The sequence below is a fragment of the Peromyscus maniculatus genome, chromosome 1, assembly GCF_049852395.1.
Source record: "Peromyscus maniculatus bairdii isolate BWxNUB_F1_BW_parent chromosome 1, HU_Pman_BW_mat_3.1, whole genome shotgun sequence".
Classification (NCBI taxonomy): domain Eukaryota; kingdom Metazoa; phylum Chordata; class Mammalia; order Rodentia; family Cricetidae; genus Peromyscus; species Peromyscus maniculatus.
Genome location: NC_134852.1, coordinates 37,887,547 through 37,911,928, shown reverse-complemented (window position 1 = coordinate 37,911,928; position 24,382 = coordinate 37,887,547). Strand labels below are relative to the sequence as shown.

The window sequence follows — 24,382 nt, the reverse complement described above, 5'->3', positions numbered from 1 at the left end:
AAGGTGTATGGACTAAGGAGTTTTGTGTACATAGATTCTTTTCATTTCATCATGATTAAATTATCAGCTGGTTGTGGATTCTTCCCAGACCCTGGGAGGGGACTATCGAGGGGCCAGGCCCCCCTAGTTCCGATAGTTTATAAATCATGTCTCCTCCAGAGTGGCCATGATTAATTTCCAGGATGCCAGACGAACTGTGTTCCCAGGATTGTCTTGTTTAACATCAGGAATAATAAGTACTGTGGGTCCCTGAAGAGGAACCCTGACTGCCATTCAAGAGAGTAAGGAACCCATTTCCATCAGGGAAGAAGTCTAGGAAGATTGGCTGGTAGCTTTCCTTTCTTATAAGATCCGGGATTTCTGACTGTAGCTACAGTTCAGTGGGTAAAGAGCATGAGGACCTACCCATGTTTGAGTCCCAAATTTCATGTAAAAAAAAAAGAAAAAAAAAGGCAAAGCCAAGTGAAGTGGTGCATGCTTGTAATCCCAGCCAGCCTGTAAGTCATGTTGAGGAGACTGGGAAGGTAGAAACAAACGGCTCCCTGGGGCTCACTAGCATCCAGCCTTGCCCACTCGGGGCCTGTTCTCTTGCTGTCTCTCTGACAAGACTGGTCTGCTGTATCCCTGTGTCTCAGGAGGCCCTGTATGGCCTCTCCTGAATCCTGTCACTAAGAATCTACTCACCTCCCATCCATTACATCTGCTGCTTTCCCCCTCTGCCACAGGTGCCTTACAAGCACCTACTGTCCTGGCACTGGCCAGGTTTTTTGTCAGCTTGACACAAGCTAGGGTCATCTGAGGAATGATAACCTCAATCAAGAAAATGCCTCCATCAGATTGCCTTTAAGAAAGTCCATTGGGCAGTTTCTTGGTTATTGATTGATGTGAGAGGACCCAGCTAGCTTCAGATGATGCCATGCATGGAGAGGTAGTCTTGAGTTATATAAGAAAGCAAGTTGATAGACTATTAGCAATAGTGGAGAGGGTGCCTGAACTGGCCTGCCCTGGTAATCAGATTGGTGAATACCCTGTCATCACAGAACCTTCATCCAGTAACTGATGGAAACAGATGTAGAGATCCACAACCAAGCACCAGGCCGAGCCCTGGGAATCTAGTTGAAGAGAGGGAAGAGGGATTATATGAGCAAGGGGAAGGGGGTCAAGATCATGATGGGGAAATCTATAGAGACAACTGAACCAAGCTCATGGGAATCCACAAACTCTAGACCAACAGCTGTGAAACCTGCATGGGACCAGACTAGGCTCTCTGCATATAGGAGACAGTTGTGTTACCTGGTCTGTCTGAGGGGCCTGTGGCAGTGGGATCAGGATTTATCCCTGGTACATGAACTGGCTTTTTGGAGCCCATTAAGTATGGTAGGAAATTTTGCTCAGCCTAGATGCGTGGGGGAGGGGCTTTGTCCTGCCTCAACTAAATATTCCTGGCTTTGTTGACTCCCAATGGGAGTCCTTACCCTTTTGAAGGAATGGATGGGAGGGATAGATTCAGGGGAAGGAGGAAGAAGGGATCTGTGGCTGGTATGCAGGAAGAATTTTTTAAAAATTCTTAAATGAAAAAAAAAAAGGAAGAAAGAAAGCAGGTTGAGCAAGCCATTGGAAAGAAGCCTCTGTGGAGCACCCTGGCAGACCCCTGTCCCACTATCAGGCCAGAGGCTAATTCTCCAAAACCTCTGAAGAGTTATTTAGTTTTTATATTATTTGTGTGTGTGGTGTGGTGTGGTGCGGTGCGGGGTGTGTGTGTGTGTGTGTGTGTGTGTGTGTGTGTGTGTGTGTGTGTGTGTGTGTAAACGTGTCTGCCGTTATATGCTTCTGTGTGGGCATGGAGACCAGGGGAGGACTGCATGTCCCTCTCTATCATTCTCCACCATACTCCTCAAGACAAGGTCTCTCAGTGAACCAGGAGCTCCCCGGTGGTGGCCAACAAGGCCCTGTGGTCCTCCTGCCTCCACCCCCATCATAGATGGGGATTTCCGGTGTGTGTGACAGTGCTCTGTGTGTTTGTTTGTTTGTTTGTTTGTTTGCTTGCTTGCTTTGGTTTTTAGAGAAAGGGGTTCTCTGTGTAGCCCTGGCTATCCTGGAACTCTCTTTGTAGACCAGGCAGGTATTGAACTCACAGAAATCCTCTTTGCCTCTCAAATGCTGGGATTAAAGACCACCATCCAGGCAACAGTGCTTGTTTTCTAAAGGGTGCTGGGGATTGGGACTCAGATCTTCTGCTTGCATACCAAGCACATTTCCTCCCCAGCCCCAATCTCCAGCTTCTAATGCAGCTAGAACAGTCTCAGAACGCAGAACTCCCCGGCTCCCACCCTCACGTGTGCAGAATTGCCTTCCTTTGTCATAATACTCCTCATGATAAACGATGTTGTTCATAGACTCGCCTACCCAGCGCCCTCCAGTCAGGAAATGGGAGTCTCCATGACCAAGCCCCTAGGATGTCAAAGTCAGTCTTCATGTGAAGGATTGGGGTTCACTGACCTCCCTAGGCACCTTCCACTACCATGATATCTCCATAGATCACCATATCCTTTCAGGCCAAGAGCATCTTGTCAAAAAACAAAAAAACAGGCCGGGCGGTGGTGGCGCACGCCTTTAATCCCAGCACTCGGGAGGCAGAGGCAGGAGGATCTCTGTGAGTTCGAGGCCAGCCTGGGCTACCAAGTGAGTCCCAGGAAAGGCGCAAAAGCTACACAGAGAAACCTTGTCTCGAAAAACCAAAAAAAAAAAAAAAAAAAAAAAAAAAAAAAAAAAAAAAATGCTTATTTTAAAAAAAAAAAACAAAAAAAACAAAAAAAAAAGTGTCTTCTCTTCAGGACATCACTCAGACCCAGATTTGGGATTTGGTTGGATTTTAAATCTCATTGATATGTCACAGAAGAGAATCAGAACAAAAGCCTGGCCACTTCCTTGATTAACTCTCCCCAACTGCACCCTAGCCCATTCTCTCCAATCCTCATCCTCTGTCCTCAACCAACTCAGTATCTGAAGTGGTCAGAGGAACCCAAATGCCAGAACATCCTGATGCTCAGTCAGACCCCACGCTTGTCACCATGGGTCCCTCTCAACTAGGGCCACAGAAGAGTTCCCACCTCCACCCCCGCCCTGCACATATCATGCTAAGTACCAGGCAGCCTGACTAGTCCTTGTTCTAGACATGCCTGAGACCCTGGGGTATCAGCACAGTCCAATAGACCTGAGAGACCTGGGAGGCCAGTGGAAGTGGATGATGCCCCTAAAGGCAGGCTCTTCCTGCTTCCACCCAAAGCCATGGAGAGTCCATCACTGTGAAAGCCTGGCCTTCCTCAAGCCTCTTTCCACCAGGTTCCCTTGGGTCACAGGCTGTTTATCTGACCCAGCTTCCAGGTAGCATCACATGAGCTGTCCCTAGAAAAGAGACAAGGGAGCTTGCTGGCCTGGGAAATGGGTGAGGGCTACTTGCAGGAACATTATGTCATGGCAGTGGCTATATACCTCACAGTCTGGTTTCTGGGTGAGGCAGGATAAGACCCCAAACCCCAGGGCTTCGAACATGGCTCAAGGTACTACCTCAGGAGCACCCTGTTGTATCTAGAGTTTTCCTGCCTGGCCCACAGCCGCTCAGACCCAACCAATAAACACACAGAGACTTTTATATTGCTTACAAACTGTATGGCCGTGGGAGGCTTCTTGCTAACTGTTCTTATATCTTAAATTAACCCATTTCTATTAGTCTATAAGTTGCCACGTGGCTCGTGGCTTACTGGTATCTTAACATGTTGCTTCTCATCATGGCAGCTGGCAGTGTCTCCCTGACTCAGCTTTTCATTTCCCAGAATTCTCTTCTCTGCTTGTCCCACCTATATTTCCTTCCTGGCTACTGGTCAATTAGCATTTTATTTATACAGAGTGATATCCACAGCACTTCCCCTTTTCTTTTTTTAAAAAAGGAAGGTTTTAACTTTTATATAGTAAAATTACATGACAAAACAGTTATCAAGCAAGAATTACAGTTACAGTATCTAGTCTATTTATAATATCTAGTCTATTTGTATTTGGCAAAATTAAAGAAGATATCCTATCTCGCTTATATTTGTGAGTTTAAGGTTTCATATTTAACATATCTTTTATCATAACTGAGGAACAATCTAGTCTTCAACTACATCAAAGACCCCAGAAGGATATGCTATTACCTGAGAAACAGGAGAAGGATACAAGCAACTTTTGGGAGTCTTGCTAGGTAGATAGAGACAGCTGGCAGCATGGACAGTCACCTAATGTTCCTTTGTAAAGTTGTGGCATCTGTCTTCAACCCACAGGTCTAGAGTCTCTCAGTCACTTTTCTCTGTGTCCTGTAGAATGTCTGGCAGTTTCCTCTGCAAAGCAAGAACCTAAAGAACCATTTTGCCAAGCAAAATTCAGTGGTCACCTTCCTATGGGTCTTGCATGTCCAGTTGATCAAGCAGTCCAGGCAAGAACAGTTTCTTGTCCAAGTGCTATTTTTGCCAAGGTGAAGATAAACTCCATATTGAGTGTCTTCAATGCCCATCCTCCTCTCTGAAGTAAATTGGTGCTGCCAGGAGCAAACATGTCTCATTGTCCAGAAAGTCTAAATTTTTAAAACATTTTAAATGCCACATTCTGTAGGTCTTTGAAGTGTTTGAAGATTACCTGTCTATCTGAAATATATCTATGTATACCTAGAAAACTTAACTAACATGCTATAAGTTTGACTATCATAGAAGACTAATTATTAATCTGTATTTCTTAATTATCTATTACAATCTAAATGAGTTACATAAACATAATACCTCAAACGAGAGTAGAGATATATAGTATAACAAAATTAATTTTAAACTTGTATAAATAAACTAAAATCTATACCAATGTAAAACATTTCAAACAAGTTGTTGCTCTTTAAAAGTAGGTTCATTAATCTACCCTTTAATCCTATCATCTCTATATTATATATACATATATATCTATATCATATCCCCTTTTCTTCTTTAGAAAGAGATTGCATTTATAATCAACCTGTTTTAAATAAAAATATTGGGGTTTTTTCTGTCCCACACCAGAGGGCTTTTCTGATTTGGGACACAAGAATCTTTTAACCATTTTTTTAAACAATATGCCTGGGTTTAGAGGAGTGAGCCAATTCCATCTCCAAAGCTAGCTTGATATATTTGGGAATTTGGGCGTAGCTTCTCATACTACTTCCTGCTGGAGGGGGGTGCTGTATCTTATGGGGACACAAAGAAAATTTTAGGATTATGGAGTAGTCTGTGAGGGTGTATTGTCTGAGCCAGTTGCCTTGAAACTGTTCTGGATGTTGAATCATCTGGGTCATGGTGTCATCGGAGACCTTTCAGGAGGTCTTGGCTAGTCAAACCTGATGTATCTTAATCTGGAACAAATCCATAGCTTCTGGCTTTCTGTGGAAACAAAAGCAGAACTTCTTTTCCAAAGCAACATATCCTTACATCCAAATTTTGAAGTCAAGGTACCTTTAAAATATATATATTGGTTTAACTCATCTGCCTTTACAACCAAATGGTTTTTTTGCAGTAAAAATCCCAAAGACGACACAATCCAGATTCTCTGTGTGATATCCATCTTTATGTGGCTTATTTTTTATACTACATTTATTTCTTCATATAACTATATATATCATTTTTTTTCTTTCAAGCCTACGTATATTTTACACACATTGTAAACTATTCCATCTGAATCTGTCTTATTGTGAATCTACTGTTTTAAACTGCAGCATTCTAAGACTGTGGCTGCTGGCTCCACCCACCTCAGCTTCCCACATGGCGGTGGTATAGTTTACCGCCAGCTCTGGGTCTGGAGCCATGTGTACCATCAACTATCAGAAGCAGTTCTATCAAAACAGTGTGTAGCCCAGAAACCTCTTTTTTTTTTTTTTTTTTTTTTTTTGGTACTAGCAAAGACTAAATCCACCATGCAGCGTAACATGCCAATTACAGACACCTCATTCCCGCCATACTGCAGGTCAAGCAAGCATGCCAGGAACCCGCCCTAGTAGCTCAAACACGCAGGCTGCCACTAACTTGAGAGAGACAACTAGGAAGCTGTTTTTTCCCAGAATTCTCTTCTCTGCTTGTCCTGCCTATACTTCCTGCCTGGCTACGGGCCAATAGGCATTTTATTTAGACAGAGTGATATCAACAACACCCTGTGGAGGGAGGAGAAGAAGGAGAAACCATAGAAGGCAGAACCTGCTTCTCCATCTCTTTGGAAACCTAGGGATCTCAAGTCTTCCCTGAGAGCCTGGACCAATTGTTCCTATCAGGGTCGTGGAGCTCCCAGCCACACACAGCTGGAATGAGGCCCCTAGGCTTCCAGTTCTTTCTTTCAAGGATGCAGGAATCCTGGGCACCTTGCAATATTCCCATCTCAGTATTGAAGAGCTGAGGCCTCTCCAGTGTGCCCCCTCAGGAGCCTCAGGTGCTGGACCTACACCCTCTTCACCCAGAGCCTGACCTCAACCTCTTCCTCTTTCAGAATACAGCATTCCAGCCCTTTCCAGTCCCACCCATGGTCCTCAACTCAGCCAAGCCCCACAGAGTCTAACCCTGCCTGTCTTCTGGACTGACAACAGGCTGCTGTAGACACTGTCAGGAGCTGGACCTGCAACCTTGGTTACCAAGGACATGAGGAATGTAGCTGTCAGAATATTTCATGACACACTGTTGAGGTGCTCTGAAGATGGGGGAGGCCTGAGCAAAGTGCTGAGCAGACAGGAGTATGCTATGTCTCCTCCAGCCAGGCCGTCACTCCTGCCCCTTCCCAGGATACCCTTCAAGGATGTTTGTACAGCAGGCAGCGTTAGGAGATGGCATCTCCCAAGATCAGCTTTGCTTGCTGTCCTAGTAATAAATGTACTGTCTCTCTTACAACCAACTTCTTTACTGCTAGGACAATAAGCATAAAGTCTGTGGTGGTGGATTTGTTTTTAGCCTAGGCTAATAAAGATAGCATGTCTACAGAAATGAAAACTGGGTGTAGCCGGAAGTTTTCCTGTGTCCTGCCTAGTCCCTCGGTCGCTCAGACCTGAGTAAGCACACAGAGGCTTATATTAATTACGAACTGCATGGCCTATGGCTCAAGCTTCTTGCTAGCTGCTCTTATATCTTAAATTAACCCATTTCTATTCATCTGTGTTTTGCCACCTTTTCCATGGCTTTACTGGTCTGCTGGTATGTTGTTCCTTGGGTGGCAGGCTGGCCTCTCTCCTCTTCTTTCTCTTCCTGTCTGTCTGCTTGGATTTCCACCTGCCTCTAAGCTGCCTTGTCATAGGCCAATGCAGCTTATTTATCAACCAGTTAGAACAACACATATTCACAGCATACAGAAAAACATCTCACAGCAACTGGGTGTTCCTCCACAGGGCCCCTGATGTACTCAGGAGGTTTGTCTTTATGTGTGTGTGTGTGTGTGTGTGTGTGTGTGTGTGTGTGTGTGTGTCTACACGTGTATTTAAATTTTTATTTTTGCAGTGGTAGGGATTGAATCTAGGAGTTTTCGTGTGGTGTGGAAGCAGTCTTCTACTGAGCCACACCCCAGCCCCTCACTGGGGGATTCTAGGCAGGGGCTCTTCTACTGAGACACACCCCAGCCCCTCACTGGGGGATTCTAGGCAGGGGCTCCACCACTGAGCCACACCCCAGCCCCTCACTGGGGGATTCTAGGCAGGGGCTCTACCACTGAGCCACACCCCAGCCCCTCACTGGGGGATTCTAGGCAGGGGCTCTACCACTGAGCCACACCCCCAGCCCCTCACTGGGGGATTCTAGGCAGGGGCTCCACCACTGAGTCACACCCCCAGCCCCTCACTGGGGGATTCTAGGCAGGGGCTCTACCACTGAGTCACACCCCCAGCCCCTTACTGGGGGATTCTAGTCAGGGGCTCTTCTACTGAGCCACACCCCAGCCCCTCACTGGGGGATTCTAGGCAGGGGCTCTACTACTGGGACACACCCCCAGCCCCTCACTGGGGGATTCTAGGCAGGGGCTCTACTACTGAGCCACACTCCCAGCCACTCACTGGGGAATTCTAGGCAGGGGCTCTACCACTGAGTCACACCCCCAACCCCTCACTGGGGGATTCTAGGCAGGTGCTCTACCACTGAGACACACTCCTGCCTCTCAATGGGGATAGTAGACAGATGTCCTTACACCGAGTAGTTCCTCAGCCCTCTGTGTTATTTCTGGGACAGAATCTCTCACTGAATTTGGCGGTTACCAGGACTTGTGGCCATGGAAATTCAGGTTTTCATGGATTCACCTCAGGCCTTTTACCAACTAAGCATCTCTCCCACCATAATCATACACAGGAGCATCTCTTTTGTGATTCTTAAAAATCCCACTCAGGTACCTCAGGTGGACCTCATCTTAACATAGTGTCCCTGACAACAAAGATCCAGAGTCTGCTTGCCCATGCATGCATTCTTAGAACCTTGGGTTACAATACTTGTGTACTTGGGTTTGGTTGAGATTTTCAGACTCTGATGCTATGATCATGTGTCAAATGTTGGATCTGAGACAGTTTAAAGGACAGGAGGCAGAAAAGAGGCAGGAGTGTGACCTTCAATAGATGGGGCTGTGGTTATTGGCACACACTGCAAGGGTACCCTTTGCCCATAAGAAATTGAGAGTTCTGCCTGGGAAAAAATCCGGCTGTGGGGTGTGGAATGAGGAAACTGTTGCAACATGTAGCCCGGCAGCCCCTCCTTCCTGGAGTTGTTTGCCCACGGTGAGACAGGTTGTCCCAACAGATATTCCCTTCTGCGATGACCAAGCAAGGTCATCCTGTAGAAATTCTATTTTACAGTGCAGTCACTCTCTCATCCAAAGCCATAAATGGATATAAAATAGAGGATGGGCCATAGACCCTTCCTTAGTCAGGAGGGGGTGGATCAGGGTCTGTTGAAGAGGGGGATCCTCTGGCCTCTTAGCAGTCTGGTTTTAACTTAATCTCGCATGATGGATCATGATCGCTATCTTGAATTTCTGGAGAGACTTTTGAAAACTGATTATGAGAAGGCTGTAAGCAGATGGTGGTGGTCACAGTAGGACTGAGAGACTGCCGGGGGTGGAGCAGAGGGGGACAGAGTGGACCAGTGGGAAGAAGTGACTACAGAGTCGATTCAGGGTGACTAATCCCACCAGGGTGCTACACCAAAGTGAGCTAGCAGAAGCAAAGAGATCTACGCAGCGCTGAAGAAGGGGAACAGGAAAAGTCAGAGAACTAATTTAAAGAACTGTGGCTGGCCTCGGGTGAAAGGGTCCCTTGCAGCCAGAGTTTCTTCACAATGTCTGAAAGGTCTTTACAGATGTATGGGGAACAAATGGAGCTGTTGTACTCAAGAGTCATTGGAGAGCTTATGTGGAACATTTTAGTTTGATGTAGGGAGGTCAGTAGTAAGCCACTCAAGACAGGGCAAAATCATGAATATGGGGATAATAAGGAGGAAATAAGTGATCAAGGGGAGGAGCCACAGTGGCAGGAAACCAGAAGCCCATACAGGGGAGGAGGGCTGTGGAGGAAGTTTTATCTGGTCCCTGTGTCTTTGGCCCAGATTACAAACCAGTTAGGATTTGTTGGTGCAGAAGCAGCATTATTCATGGAGGACATTCAGGACCCTTCTAGACCACATCCTCCACATCTCTTCATCTGGTTGCTCATCAGTGTCCTTGATTACAACTTATGCTATTGAACTGTGACAGTGACAAGAGTGTCCCCAAGCTCCCAGAGCTGCTGTGACAAATTAGTGACACCTGAGTGGACAGTAGTACATCATGGAAGTCTTTCAGAAGCCCAGGACACACCCAAGGGTTGTGAGTGACATCTGAAGTGGGCTGCATTGAGTCTCGGGGGCCAGAGTCCTGTGACTTCTAATACTAACTCCAGACATACACATTCATCTGTGCTTTGACTTTGAAAACACTCAGCTAGTGGGTGATGAAGGATTGCTCAGCATGTAGGGAGTGAGCCTCACAAATCTAGTACCAGAAATGTGGCACTGAAGATGTGAGACTAGGAAAAACATTTTGGTGTTTCTTAGATCTTACAGTAATTGTCATAAAAAGAAGTTTCCAGTCATGTATGGCACATGCTCGTAGCATCAGGGTCTGCAGATCTCAGCTAAACACAAGGACACAAATAAGGCAACCAAGTTCCTAAGTATGCATGCATGGGCAGTGACACTCTCCATCCTTGTCATCAGGGACAGTGTGGTAAGGCAAGGTCCATCTGCAGGTACCGGAGCGGGATTGTCAAGGATCACAAAAGAGATGCTCATGTGTGTGTGAACACAAAGAGTGATACATGTCAGGGGACATGCTCAGTTGGTAAAATGTATGCCTTGAAACCATGAAGACCTGAATTTTGATCCCACAACTCATGTAGAAATATGGTGAGTTCCATGTTCAGGGAGAGACCCTGTACCAAAAACAGTGGGACACTGGGAAGATGGCTCAGTGTTAGAGCACCTACTTAGAATCCCCCAGATGAGCCCCAATCATGGCTCTGTGTTAGAGGCCCTGAAGAGCACCCCTCAGTTAAGGCACATAATAGTAGAGCCCTGGTCTAGAATCCCACAGTGAGGGATTGTGGTGTTGTTCAATGATTGAGCCCTTGCCTAGAATCTTCCAATGAGAAGCTGGGGGTGTGGCTCAGTAGTAAAGCGCCTGCCTAGAATCCCCCAGTGAGGGGCTGGGGTGTGTCTCAGTGGTAGAGCCCCTGCCTAGAATCCCCCAGTGAGTGGCTGGGAGTGTGGTTCAGTGGTAGAGCCCCTGCCTAGAATCCCCCAGTGAGGGGCTGGGGGTGTGGTTCAGTGGTAGAGCCCCTGCCTAGAATCCCCCAGTGAGGGGCTGGGGTGTGTCTCAGTGGTAGAGCCCCTGCCTAGAATCCCCCAGTGAGGGGCTGGGGGTGTGGCTCAGTGGTAAAGCCCCTGCCTAGAATCCCCCAGTGAGGGGCTGAGGTGTGTCTCAGTGGTAGAGCCCCTGCCTAGAATTCCCCAGTGAGGGGCTGGGGTGTGGCTCAGTGGTAGAGCCCCTGCCTAGAATCCCCCAGTGAGGGGCTGGGGTGTGTCTCAGTGGTAGAGCCCCTGCCTAGAATTCCCCAGTGAGGGGCTGGGGTGTGACTCAGTGGTAGAGCCCCTGCCTAGAATCCCCCAGTGAGGGGCTGGGGTGTGACTCAGTGGTAGACTGCTTCCACACCACATGAAAACTCCTAGATTCAATCCCTACCACTGCAAAAATAAAAATTTAAGTACACGTGTACACACACACACACACACACACACACACACACACACACACACAAAGACAAACCTCCTGAGTACATCAGGGGCCCTGTGGAGGAACACCCAGTTGCTGTGAGATGTCTTTCTGTATGCTGTGAATATGTGTTGTTCTAACTGGTTGATAAATTAGCTGCATTGGCCTATGGCAAGGCAGCTTAGAGGCAGGTGGAAATCCAAGCAGACAGACAGGAAGAGAAAGAAGAGGAGAGAGGCCAGCCTGCCACCCAAGGAACAACATGCCAGCAGACCAGTAAAGCCATGGAAAAGGTGGCAAAACACAGATGAATAGAAATGGGTTAATTTAAGATATAAGAGCAGCTAGCAAGAAGCTTGAGCCATAGGCCATCCAGTTCGTAATTAATATAAGCCTCTGTGTGCTTACTCAGGTCTGAGCGACTGAGGGACTAGGCAGGACACAGGAAAACTTCCGGCTACACCCAGTTTTCATTTCTGTAGACATGCTATCTTTATTAGCCTAGGCTAAAAACAAATCCACCACCACAGACTTTATGTTTATTGCCCTAGCAGTAAAGAAGTTGGTTGTAAGAGAGACAGTACATTTATTACTAAGACAGCAAGCAAAGCTGATCTTGGGAGATGCCATCTCCTAACGCTGCCTGCTGTACAAACATCCTTGAAGGGTATCCTGGGAAGGGGCAGGAGTGACGGCCTGGCTGGAGGAGACATAGCATACTCCTGTCTGCCCAGCACTTTGCTCAGGCCTCCCCCATCTTCAGAGCACCTCAACAGTGTGTCATGAAATATTCTGACAGCTACATTCCTCATGTCCTTGGTAACCAAGGTTGCAGGTCCAGCTCCTGACAGTGTCTACAGCAGCCTGTTGTCAGTCCAGAAGACAGGCAGGGTTAGACTCTGTGGGGCTTGGCTGAGTTGAGGACCATGGGTGGGACTGGAAAGGGCTGGAATGCTGTATTCTGAAAGAGGAAGAGGTTGAGGTCAGGCTCTGGGTGAAGAGGGTGTAGGTCCAGCACCTGAGGCTCCTGAGGGGGCACACTGGAGAGGCCTCAGCTCTTCAATACTGAGATGGGAATATTGCAAGGTGCCCAGGATTCCTGCATCCTTGAAAGAAAGAACTGGAAGCCTAGGGGCCTCATTCCAGCTGTGTGTGGCTGGGAGCTCCACGACCCTGATAGGAACAATTGGTCCAGGCTCTCAGGGAAGACTTGAGATCACTAAGTTTCCAAAGAGATGGAGAAGCAGGTTCTGCCTTCTATGGTTTCTCCTTCTTCCCCTCCCTCCACAGGGTGCTCCAGAGATAGCACCTTGAGCCATGTGCAAAGCCCTGGGGTTTGGGGTCTTATCCTGCCTCACCCAGAAACCAGACTGTGAGGTATATAGCCACTGCCATGACATAATGTTCCTGCAAGTAGCCCTCACCCATTTCCCAGGCCAGCAAGCTCCCTTGTCTCTTTTCTAGGGATAGCTCATGTGATGCTACCTGGAAGCTGGGTCAGATAAACAGCCTGTGACCCAAGGGAACCTGGTGGAAAGAGGCTTGAGGAAGGCCAGGCTTTCACAGTGATGGACTCTCCATGGCTTTTGGGTGGAAGCAGGAAGAGCCTGCCTTTAGGGGCATCATCCACTTCCACTGGCCTCCCAGGTCTCTCAGGTCTATTGGACTGTGCTGATACCCCAGGGTCTCAGGCATGTCTAGAACAAGGACTAGTCAGGTACTTAGCATGATATGTGCAGGGCGGGGGTGGAGGTGGGAACTCTTCTGTGGCCCTAGTTGAGAGGGACCCATGGTGACAAGCGTGGGGTCTGACTGAGCATCAGGATGTTCTGGCATTTGGGTTCCTCTGACCACTTCAGATACTGAGTTTGTTGAAGACAGAGGATGAGGATTGGAGAGAATGGACTAGGGTGCAGTTGGGGAGAGTTAATCAAGGAAGTGGCCAGGCTTTTGTTCTGATTCTCTTCTGTGACACATCAATGAGATTTGAAATCCAACCAAATCCCAAATCTGGGTCTGAGTGATGTCCTGAGGAGACGACACTGGGCTGGTTGTTGTTGTTGTTGTTGTTGTTGTTGTTGTTGTTGTTGTTTTGACAGGATGCTCTTGGCCTGAGAGGATATGGTGATCCGTGGAGACAGCATGGGAGTAGAAGGTGCCTAGGGAGGTCATTGAACCCCAATCCTTCACATGAAGACTGACTTTGACATACTAGGGTCTTAGTCATGGAGACTCCCATTTCCTGATTGGAGGGCGCTGGGTAGGCGAGTCTATGAACAACAGCATTTATCATGAGGAGTATTGCGTTCTGAGACTGTTCCAGCTGCATTAGAAACTGGAGATTGGGGCTGGGGAGAAATGCACTTGGCAGGCCAGCAGATCTGAGTTCCAATCCCCAGAACCCTTTAAAAGGGGGGTTTGTTGCACTGTTCCTGGATGGTGGTGGTGCACACCTTTATCCCAGCATTTGAGAGGCACGGGAAGGAGGTCTCTATTGAGAGCCACTGGCAGCAAAGTCCATGGGAGTATACAGCAGGTGACAACTAGAGTTCAGAAGGCCAACCTGTCAGAACTAAGGATTCTGTTACAGGAAACAATCACGGTAGGCATGATGGAATTACTGCCTTTTGAATGAATTGACTTTTTCTTGTTGTAAACTTCTTGTGCAATAACAGCTACGATTCTCCCCATTTACTGTGCATTTCCATGTTATGTGTACATGTAACTCCATGACTACATCTCTGTCTTGGGCACAACTTTCCTTATATATTTTGGGTGGAAAACTGTCCCCAGCTGTGTTTATTTTTTATTAACATACATCTGGTCAGGGCCATTCTCGGGACAAAAGCATTTCAGCTAAGATGATTTTTTTCCAAGGACAAAACTGCACATAGATAAACATTTGTTCATCTCACTTACCGATAAGAGGAAATAACCACTAGCAATTAAATCCCCAAGTCCTTACCTTCACCCCAGGTTATTCATATAAGATCCTAACTTAAGAGATTTCCTGCTCACATTCCTGGGATGATGTGATTTTAGCTACTTGCTAGTTACTGAGTTAAGGTAGATATTTCCCACTGACCTAAGAAGATATCTGATAAGGCCAGGCGAGCGATAGGTGCCAAGCTTCGTTTCCTGTGCAAATTAAGTTTTAATTCCTCCTCAGCCAGGTACTATTCCTAGATTTTCTCCTCAACAATTACTCTGAATGAAAGTGCTTTTACTGACCAAATGCTACTTGCTCTGACCTAGGTTGCCTAGCAACCGATCATACCTCCCCCTCCCTTCCAGAAAGGAGGTGCCAAAGACAGTTTACATTTTAGTGACTTACTGACCCCTAACTTTCTACCTAGCCACTTCTAGATTATAGTTTGAGCACATAAATTCCCTTATTGATCTTAGCCTTCAGTTGACCCTACCAGAGAACTCCCCTCTAGTCACTCCCCTTTTGGGGTTGTAATTGGAAGCTGATAATTATTGCTTTATGTGTGGATCCCTATCATCTCTCTCTGCAACCCTGAAAACTTCAAGCCTCACCTTGCTTTGCCAAAGAATTACTGCTTGTGTATACATACCGGTTCCCACACAGCCCTTGGGAAATTGATTCAGAAGAACAAAGATGAAGACAGAGATGGAAAGAACTAGATAGAAATGAGAGAACAGCAGAAGGGACTGAGCGCAGGAGGGACTGAGAAGAGCTAAGTATGAGAACAGAAAAGAAACTGTGCAGATAGAATTTACTTAGAAGACTAAAGGAATGGACTAAAGAACACAGTGTGCTTAGATTCATTGAATATCCCTCAGATTAGAATCCTCAGCTGGTTGGTAGACTCTTCCACTGGCCCTGGGAGCAAACAATATAGGCTAGACCTTTTCTTGTTTTCGGTAGATCTCTGCGAGTTCAAGGTCAGCCTGGTCTACAAAGAGAGTTCCAGAATAGCCAGGGATACACAGAGAAACCCTGTCTCTAAAAACCAAAGCAAACAAACAAACAAACACACAGGGCACCATCACACACACCGGAAATCCCCATCTATGTTGGGGGTGGAGGGAGGAGGACCACTGGGCCTTGTTGGCCACCACAGGGGAGCTCCTGGTTCACTGAGAGACCTTGTCTTGAGGAGTATGGTGGAGAATGATAGAGAGGGACATGCAGTCCTCCCCTGGTCTCCATGCCCACACACAGAAGCATATAACGGCAGACACGTTACACACACACACACACACACACACACACACACACACACACCCCGCACCACACCACACCACACACACAAATAATATAAAAACTAAATAACTCTTCAGAGGTTTTGGAGAATTAGCCTCTGGGCTGATAGTGGTGCAGGGGTCTGATAAGCTCACAGCCCAGATGGCACTGGTCATTGAGACTTGGGGGAAAGGACTTAATCGGCGTTTACTTGATGAGACTCTGCATAGAGGGCTAGTCACAGCACTGTTCTTTCACTCTCTCCCAAAATTTCCGCTTCCTTGATCAAACTCCCTGCCTATGAGCCCTTCCACGGTCAGGGCTCAGACCATAGGACCCATCCAGTGTGATCCACGTCACAGAACAAGAAGATGCAGTTCTCATGCCCAGTCACAGCCCTCCGTGCAGACCTGGAGGTGGGCTGGCATCCTCTTCATGCCAGCAGGGCGGGAGGGGCTGTGCAGGAACGAAGACTTTATAAGCCTGCAGGGACACTCAGCTCCCAGCTCACCGCCCGTCCTGGACACCCGCCACCATGTGGTGCCTGCTTCTGTGTCTCATCCTGTCTCTGGGGAAATGTGGTGAGAATTTGGGGGTGCATGGGAAGGGAAGGGGACCAGACTCCTCCAGCTTCTCCCCCATAAGTCCTTCCTCAGGCCAGCAGCCCAGCTGCTTAGGACCGGGGACTGGGCTCTTACTTCTGGTGGTGCCAGCGTGAGACCCCATCTCCGCCCCTCCATGCTGCACAGACCTTCCCACTCCCTGTCTTCTGAATGTACCCTGAGGCCCTGGAGCATCTCCTCATCCCCCTTGTCCACTCCCTGCCCCCAGGCACTTTACCTCAGGGGCAGGTCCCGGGTCATCTCTGTCTGTCACTGTGGGATTCGGAATCCTCCACTGGAGGCCGCCAGTCTGCACTGCAGCCTCCTTAGCCCAACTGAGACAGACTGCGGTTCTCACGGGCGTCACTGTCACGCTAGCCCTCAACCTGACTTCTGTCCCCCAGTCCTGTTGCTGGGAACACAGGTCCCATGACGCATGCTGTTTTTGAGACCAAAGAGCCCCCTAACCCTGCAATCTGGAATTGGGGTTCTGGAATTTCCTCCTTGTTCTGACTCTGAACTCTCATCAGTGGGGCGGGGGTGATCAAAGCCTCGGTTCCCTAGAACAGCTTCCTGGGTTACACCCCCTGAAATTTGCAATCTAGTCTGTCCCTGCCCTTTCCCACTCTGCTCCCTCAGCACTACGCAGGATCCCCTCCCAACAAGCAGACATCACCCACGGGAGCTCACTCCTCCACTTCAGGAACTCTCTGTCCCTGAGAACCCACAATTCACACTCTCACCCGTCCCATGCCCCTGCTCCCCTCAAATCCCTGGAGCCCACGCAGCTCCAGACACTGACTTCATCAGCTGTCTCCCAGGCTGCTGTCTGAGGTCAGCTTTGTGCACAGAGCATAACGTCTCTCTAATCAGGTCACACACCAGGTGACACTCCTAAAATTCAGTCCATTCTAGCACCCCTTAATCCTGACCTCAGTCCTGGTCCTCTGCCCGTGTCCCTCCACACCCACAGGACAGCTTCCCCTCCCCCCCCACCCCTTTTCCATGCCAACCCCGGGCCCCACCCAGCATTCCTTTCTACAGGTGCCCGGCCCCTCATGGAGTCCAGGATCATCAGTGGCTGGGAGTGTGAGAGACATTCCCAACCCCGGCAGGTGGCTGTGTATCATTATGGCAGGGCCCTGTGTGGGGGTGTCCTGGTGCACCCCCAGTGGGTGCTCACAGCTGTCCACTGCTTCAGCCGGTAGGATGGGCTAGGATGTGGCTTGTGGCCAGAGGCTGGCATGCTAGAGGCCCTGGAATCCATCTCCTAAACACATTAGTAGGAGAAGGGCAGTGTGGGAGGGGGCCTTCTATTCTTCAAGGAAGACATGTCACCTTCCTCCTTGAATGACCTCATGCGAGATAGGGGTCTGAGGGATGAAGGATGGTGATTCAGGAAGCCTGGGGGCGGCAGAGCTGGGGCTGGCCCACCTCCACCCCATGACCACCTGGGTCTCTCCCCAGGTCCCTGTCTTGCTGTCCCTTGGCATCCTGTCCTCTGTGTGACCATGTGGCCTTGGGTTTGGGTTTTGGTCTCTTCTCCTTCCCTGTCTCCTTGTCTGTGTGTCTCCCCTGGGTGACATCTCTGTCCTCCTCTGGGTGTCTCTTTCTGTCACTGTGTGTCTCCCCCTCCAGGTCTCTGGCCAACCTTCTCTGGGTCTGGGTCTCACCCTCCCTCTTCCATTTCTACTGGCCACACTGGAGAACAGGCTTGAGCGGAACCAAGCAGACGGGAAGAGGTGTCCCCAGCATGCATGTGTGAGAGAAGTCCTCAGCTTCCCCTGGCCAACCTGTCCACTCTGGGGACACGCGGAGGGAGGCTGGGCTGAGCTGGGTGTGGGGGAGGGCAACTGGGTGAGTATAGAGTGTGGGCAGGGAGCTGGGAGAAAATGGGATCAGACCTGGGGCTGTGGCCAGAGCCCGCAGGCCAGGGAAGCTCAGGCCAGCCCTGGTGCTCCTGAGTGGCCTCTCTGTTCCATTTCTCGTTCTCTCTTTACTTCCCGCCTCCCTCGCCCGCTCTGTCTACTCTTCTTTGCCTTTCGTCCGTCCCGGTTGCTCCCCTCTCCTCATCCACGTCCTTGCTGCTCCCATGTGCTTTCTCATGGTGCTCTTCCCTGCCCCCTTCCTCCCTTTCCTTTCTAGCTCTCTCCTTTCAGTCATGTGTGTGTGGTGTATGTGTGTGTGCTGCTGGTGTGTGTGTGTGAGTGTGAGTGTGCATGTGGAGGCCAAAGGTGGCTGTCAGCTGCCTCCCTCTCTTGCTCTCCAGCTTATGTTTTTCAACCTCTTGTATCGCATGCATTTGGTGTGTGTGTGTGAGTACGTGTATATGTGAGTATGCATGCCAATGCACACAACTGGCGGTCACAAGACAGCCCGCAGTGGTCAGTTCCCTCCTCCACCATGCGGGTCCTAGGATTGAACTTGGGTCATGCGGCTTGGCTGCAAGCGCCCACACACCCTGAGCTGTCTCACCGACCCCATCTTCTCTATTAAGTCATCTTAATAAAAAAATGATCTATATGAGTGTTTTGCCTGCATGTATGTCTGTGCACCATGTGTGTGCCTGGTGCCTGGAGACCTGAAGATGGCCTGCAACTGCAGTTACAGTCGTGAGCCACTGTGTTTGTGCTGGGACTTGAACTTAGGTCCTCTGGAAGAGCAGCCAGTGCTCTTAACCGCTGAGTCGTCATCTATCCAGCCATTCTCCATCCCTATTTTTTTTTTTTCAAAAAAACTCAAATGTTCAGCATAGCTGGCTGCCAGGCAGCTCTTGGGATCGTGCTGTGTCTGTGTCCTCAGCACAGGGACTGCAAGGCATGCACCACTCAGCCTGCTTTTCACGTAGGCTCTGATGGTCTAAAGTCAGGTCCTCACACTAGCAAGCCTTTATCCACTGGGCCATCGTCAGCCTGGATGCTCTCTTTCCCGCCTGTCTGTCTTCCACTCTCTCCCCATCTAGCGTTCTCTCATTGTTTCTGCTCTCCTCCCTCTCGTTCCCCATCCCCTTCTCCTCTCATTCCCCCTTTCGCCCAGATTCCTTAGCCCCCACCTTCTCCCTCATTCCTGCTTCCTCCCTAGCAACGGCGTGGTGGGGCTGGGTCAACGCAGCCCGTGTGCGGATGAAGACCCTGCTTAGCACGTTCCTGTCAGCCACTGAGTCCCACACCCACTCTACAACACGAGCCTCCTAAAGCCCAGATTTCTCAGCCACACCGACAACAGCCACAAGCTGATGCTGCTGCGGCTGAGCAAGCCAGCTGACATCACAGAGTTTATGAGGGTGCTGAGCCTGCCCACTGAGGAGCCTGAGCTGGAGAGCCTCTGCCTGGCATCTGGCTGGGGCAGCATCAGGCCAGATAAGTGTGTGCCTGGGCCAGACCCTATCCCTTGGAGCAGGAAGCACAGTTCTGGAAGAAACTGGGCAGCTGGGCTGCTGGGCCTCTGGGCTGCTGGGTACCTGCCATGGCTGTATTCTCTTGGCCTACAGCTATCAGAGCAAGGAAGCTGCGGTGTGTGGACGTCTGTCTCGTGTCCGATGATGACTGCAAGACAGTCATTTGCAGAGGGTGACAGAAGTCATTTGCAGAGGGTGACAGAATTCATTTGCAGAGGGTGACAGAATTCATTTGCAGAGGGTGACAGAATTCATTTGCAGAGGGTGGCAGAATTCATGCTGTGTGCTGGGTACGAGGAAGACGACAAAGATACTCGCATGGTAAGCAGTTCCATTCCCTAGGACTCTGAGAGGACAAGAGCAAAGGAACCTGATTCTGGGCTGAGGCCCAGCCAGCATCTCCTCAGCTGCTTAGAAACTGCAGCCCATCAGCCCCCCAGTGTGTCAGAAGGCTCCCCTGCTTTAACAAGGCACACTATGTCTCTCACTCTCCCACTCCAGTGGTCTCAGCCTATGAACACCTCTTCTTAGGTATCTCCCAGGTGCCCGTGACCACAGTAGACCTTGGGCAGCCAACAGTGAGCAGAGAGCAACCCCCCACCCCCACCCCCCGAGCACCATTATGGGGCTGGGACGTTGCATTGCTCTTCCTGGGCAACTGTTCCTACTCATCACAGACAGAGAAGACAGCATACTAATTCCATCCATCTTGGTGAGTTCACGAGTTATTGGGATTAGCTTCGGGCGCGTGGGTGACGTAAAGTCAACTGTATCACCAAAAAGCCTGGCCGGGCATAGGTGATGGCTCAGGAAAGTTGCACCCTGCACAACTTCAAGCAGTTCCACTGAAGAGCGCCCCCTCCTGAGGGGCCTCCTGAACCCCCGTGCCCTGAAACACGGCTCAGACCTGATGGGGTGGGATGTCATAAGGCTGTGGAGCCATGGGGCAGGCAAGAGGCCCGCGAGGGCAGGAGGCGCACCTGTGGTAGGAGGGGCTGCTGTGTGCAAGGTGAGCTGAGGTAACACCTGTGGAGGGGTGCCCTATGGTGTCAGGGGAGAGCAAGTGCCAGGTCCCCGGGGAGAGGGGCTGGAGGGTTGAGGGACAGCCAAGGGGCTTGTGACTAGCTAAGTGTCAGCAGACAGTGTAGACAGGGAGGGGTCAGAGCAGACAGGAGATCGCTTCCTGCAGGGTCTCAACTGGGCCATTTGGGATGCTTTTACCCTCTGCGGTGCGGAGCAGAGCCTGGAAAAGTTGGCTCTGCTCACAAGCGCCCTCTAGTGTCCATTAGATCAGACTGCAGGAAGGCAGAAGTGGAGGGAGTATGTCAGCGCGGAGCTGGGTGCAGACTCCAAGTCTTACCCTCACCTGATCTCACCCCGCCGCCTTCCAATGTCAGAGCTGGCTTTTCCCTGCCCCGCTTACAGCTCTCCGTGTAGTAGGGTATCTGTTCTGGGAACAGTTCATGAGGAGGGGGCCATGAGGTGACCAAGGGTGGAAGTGTTGCCTCTGTTCCCTCGATGCTGACCTGGGAGGCCTGCCTTCTGATCCCTGTACTGACTGGGGACCCTGCCCTCGATACAGGAGCTGCAGTTTCCCCTCCCCCTTTCCCAGGGCTCCAGGCTACGCCCCCTTTTGAAAGGCTATCCTGCCTTCTTCTGGAAGGCATAACTGGGAGGCTGCAGCCAGTAATCTGGTGGTGGTCATGTGTGAGAGATGAGGCACCCCAGAGAGAAAGTGGGGTGTCTTTTCTCACTCTATCTCTGTGCCTTCTCCCCTTAGGGTGACTCTGGAAGCCCACTCATCTGTGACGGGCTACTCCAAGGTATGACATCCTGTGGTGGTAATCCCCATGCTTGGCCTAGATGGCCTAGCATGTTCAACAAGTTGAAGCTATACAAGAAGAGGATTGAAGTCACCATGAGGGACAACCCATGGGGTCTCCGTGTCTTCCTTAGTAACCTGACATCCATCATCTTATGTTCCTCGCTGTGCCCCTTTTCTGGGCTCTAGGCACCTGGGGGCCCAGGACTCAGCTGGCAGAACCCAAACCCCCTAAGCCTCCCAGCTCAGGTGCTGGGTATAGATTCATGACTTTAACAGGAAGAAAGAGCTGAGACATGTGGGAGCCAGCAGGCCTCAGAGGGCTTCCATGTGCTCCTCCCGTCTGGAGAACACAGCAGGTCTAGAAACTGCTCAGGCAGAAGGAGGTGGTGGTGGCCTGGCATGTGTGTGTTTCAGAGATGGAGGAAGGGGGACACCCAGGAGACAGGACACAGGTACACGATGACAAATCCGCAAAGCCTCGAGCGAGATCCAAGGCCCGTGCAACTTGGCACATAGTGGGGTGATGCTAAAATGTCACCCTCATTTTTCTGGAGGCACCAGGATGCCTAAGGACATTCTGAGCAGAGGAAGGAGGTCACCCCGTGTTACAGGGCTGGGGCAAGGGAGGAGGACCACAGAGTGGGGAAGCTTATTCACTACATGGGTGTTGGTGACCACAAACCACAGTTAACAGTAGGACTCACAGTCACTGCAGATGTGGTGCTAAGGTGAGTCATGGGTAGAGACCACAGCAAGCAGCTAGAGATCCAGAGACAAGCTCTCAGGCGGACTGTGGACTGAAGAGGTAAACCCTACAACCACTTGTCCAGTGGCTCCTATGGACTGTGGCGTGTGAGGACCTGTCCAGTGTGAGGACGCGGCCAGAGGGCTCCTGTCCATGGCAGCTGGCCAAGCCTGGTGTGCGGGGTGCTCTGTACTCAAAGGGGGCCACGTGACTGACATCCTGTCCACCTCCAGTGTCGGCAGGGCAGGGCCAGGACCCCAGATACCCAAGTCCAGGTTCACACCTACAGTCACACTGTCAGCACAGACTGTTACTCCAAGGCTTCGCTGTGCTGAGACCTCTCAGACCGGGAAGTCTGAGGCAGCCGCCATTGTGAGGGATCTCATGGTCGAGTGCCCAGGCCTCCTGGGAAATCTTCTACTGATCAGGGGATGACGGAAGAGAAGGAGAAAAGAGGGGAAAGGGGGAAATGGAGGAGAGAGGAAATGTGGGGAGAGGGAGAGGAGGGGAGGCGTGAGGAGGAAGAGCTACATCCTGTGATAAGCTGATGGGGGTGGCATGCAGAAGAAAGTGAGGGTGGAGACGACCCTGCACTCGCTGGGGACATGGTGGTGACCCCACTGCTTTCTCTTCACACCCTTGTGCATGAAGGAATCCCACCCAAGTCCATGGCTAGAGGGACACCCAGCACTCCACGCAGGACACAGGAGACCTTCGGGTGTGTGTGTGTCACAGCTGGGGAGGTAGGGCATGGCTGGGCACATGGGACCACACAAGCCTGTACTCAGGATCAGGATGACAGCAGGTACTCCGGGAGTCAGGCTGAGGTTCGAGAACTCTGGTTCTCCTGGGGAGAGTGGAATTGTGCTGTCAACCTCCCTGAAGGCTGGCAGGATGTGAGGGCCTTGTGAGGAACTGCTGCTGACAGAGCAAGCCGCTAGCCTGGGGAGCCTTCCACTGGGAGGGACCCTGCGGGCCGCTGAGGCCTCCTGATGACAGACTTGGAGGCATTGGGTAGGGCTGGACCCCTCCCTCACTGTCCACAGCCTGTGAAACCCAGGCACTGCTGGACTTTAATTACTGCTCAGAAGAGCAGGGTCTGAGTCACAGCTGTGGCTCCAGGATAGGATGTGATGTCCTGAGCTACCCCAGGAGCTGATACTCTGTGGGATTACACCCTCACAGGAGACTGAAGAAGAACATGGATGCTCCACTACCCCCTCCAACTAGGCCTGTTAGTCACACAGACAAAACAAAGTACCCCAGTGCTGTGGGATGGTCTGTATGTCAAATTACTCTGATTGGTCAATAAATAAAACACTGATTGGCCAGTGGCTAAGCCGGAAGTATAGGCGGGACTAACAGAGAGGAGAACAGAGAAAACAGGAAGGTGGAAGGAGTCACTGCCAGCCGCCACCATGACAAGCAGCATGTGAAGACGCCGGTAAGCCACGAGCCATGTGGCAAGGTATAGATTTATAGAAATGGATTAATTTAAGCTATAAGAACAGTTAGCAAGAAGCCTGCCATGGCCATACAGTTTGTAAGCAATATAAGTCTCTGTGTTTACTTGGTTGGGTCTGAGCGGCTGTGGGACTGGCGGGTGACAGAGATTTGTCCTGACTGTGGGCCAGGCAGGAAAACTCTAGCTACACCCCAGGAAAAACTGCCTGTTCTGGAGGCTTTAGGAACAGAGTGAAACCTGCCTAAAGTGTAGACCACGACACTGTCCATGCTCACCCTTGCGCCTCTCTCTGCAATAAACTCTCCCATCTTCTACACAACGCTCTGTGCATCTCAGATGAATTCTTTCTGATGGAGAGCACAGTGACTGGAGAGTCAGGGGGAATCCAGCGCAAGGTCCTGGTGACTGGACCGTAGAAGTGTGAAGGGGTATTTGGTGACCAAAATATTTAAGTTGGATTTCAAGTTGAGTTAGAAATATCCTAATAAACACGCTGAAGGAGACAGGACAAGATATTAACAATATCGACCATGAAAACATAAAGCAAGGCCAGAAAAATACTAGGCAGGAGAAATCTAATAGTTGAAAAGCAAACTTGCAAACCGTGAGGATCTGGGCAGATGACTCAGTCAGTCAAGTGCTCCTTTGCAAGTGTTAGGACCCAGCACCTGCGGCAAACTCTAATCTTCCAGAAGGTTTATTACAGAACAACACAGTCAGTGGTGGGGTGGGTCTTCCCACCAATGAGGACAGTGTGGGGGGGACCAGTGTCGGGGAGCCATCCAAGACAGAGAAGACGGACAGAGACAGAGGGAAGAAGGTAACAGAAGCCGA

At 50.1% G+C, this 24,382-nt stretch overlaps 1 protein-coding gene across 7 annotated transcripts; it reads left to right on the top strand.

Moving 5' to 3' along the window:
* The first annotated feature begins 15,925 nt into the window (after positions 1–15,925).
* LOC102908488 (kallikrein-1E2-like) lies at positions 15,926–23,867 on the top strand. 7 transcript variants are annotated; one of them, XR_013052792.1, is made up of 3 exons: positions 15,926–16,095; positions 17,161–17,320; positions 18,262–23,867. XR_013052792.1 is itself a non-coding variant. In XM_076576521.1 (3 exons), the coding sequence occupies exons 1-3, from the start codon at positions 16,050–16,052 to the stop codon at positions 17,879–17,881; spliced, it is 333 nt and encodes a 110-aa protein (XP_076432636.1). In that variant the 5' UTR covers positions 15,926–16,049; the 3' UTR covers positions 17,882–23,867. The 7 variants fall into 7 exon arrangements, 1 of the variants encoding a protein (XP_076432636.1); XR_013052788.1 differs by having other exon boundaries at positions 17,161–17,877; XM_076576521.1 differs by having other exon boundaries at positions 17,755–23,867.
* Positions 23,868–24,382: the final 515 nt, after the last annotated feature.

Coding starts and splice junctions, on each gene's coding strand:
- LOC102908488 (XM_076576521.1), top strand. CDS start 16,050: ATGTGGTGCCTGCTTCTGTGTCTCATCCTGTCTCTGGGGAAATGTG. Junction 16,096..17,160: donor CCTGTCTCTGGGGAAATGTG/GTGAGAATTTGG, acceptor TCCTTTCTACAG/GTGCCCGGCCCCTCATGGAG. Junction 17,321..17,754: donor GCTGTCCACTGCTTCAGCCG/GTAGGATGGGCT, acceptor CTCCCCCTCCAG/GTCTCTGGCCAACCTTCTCT.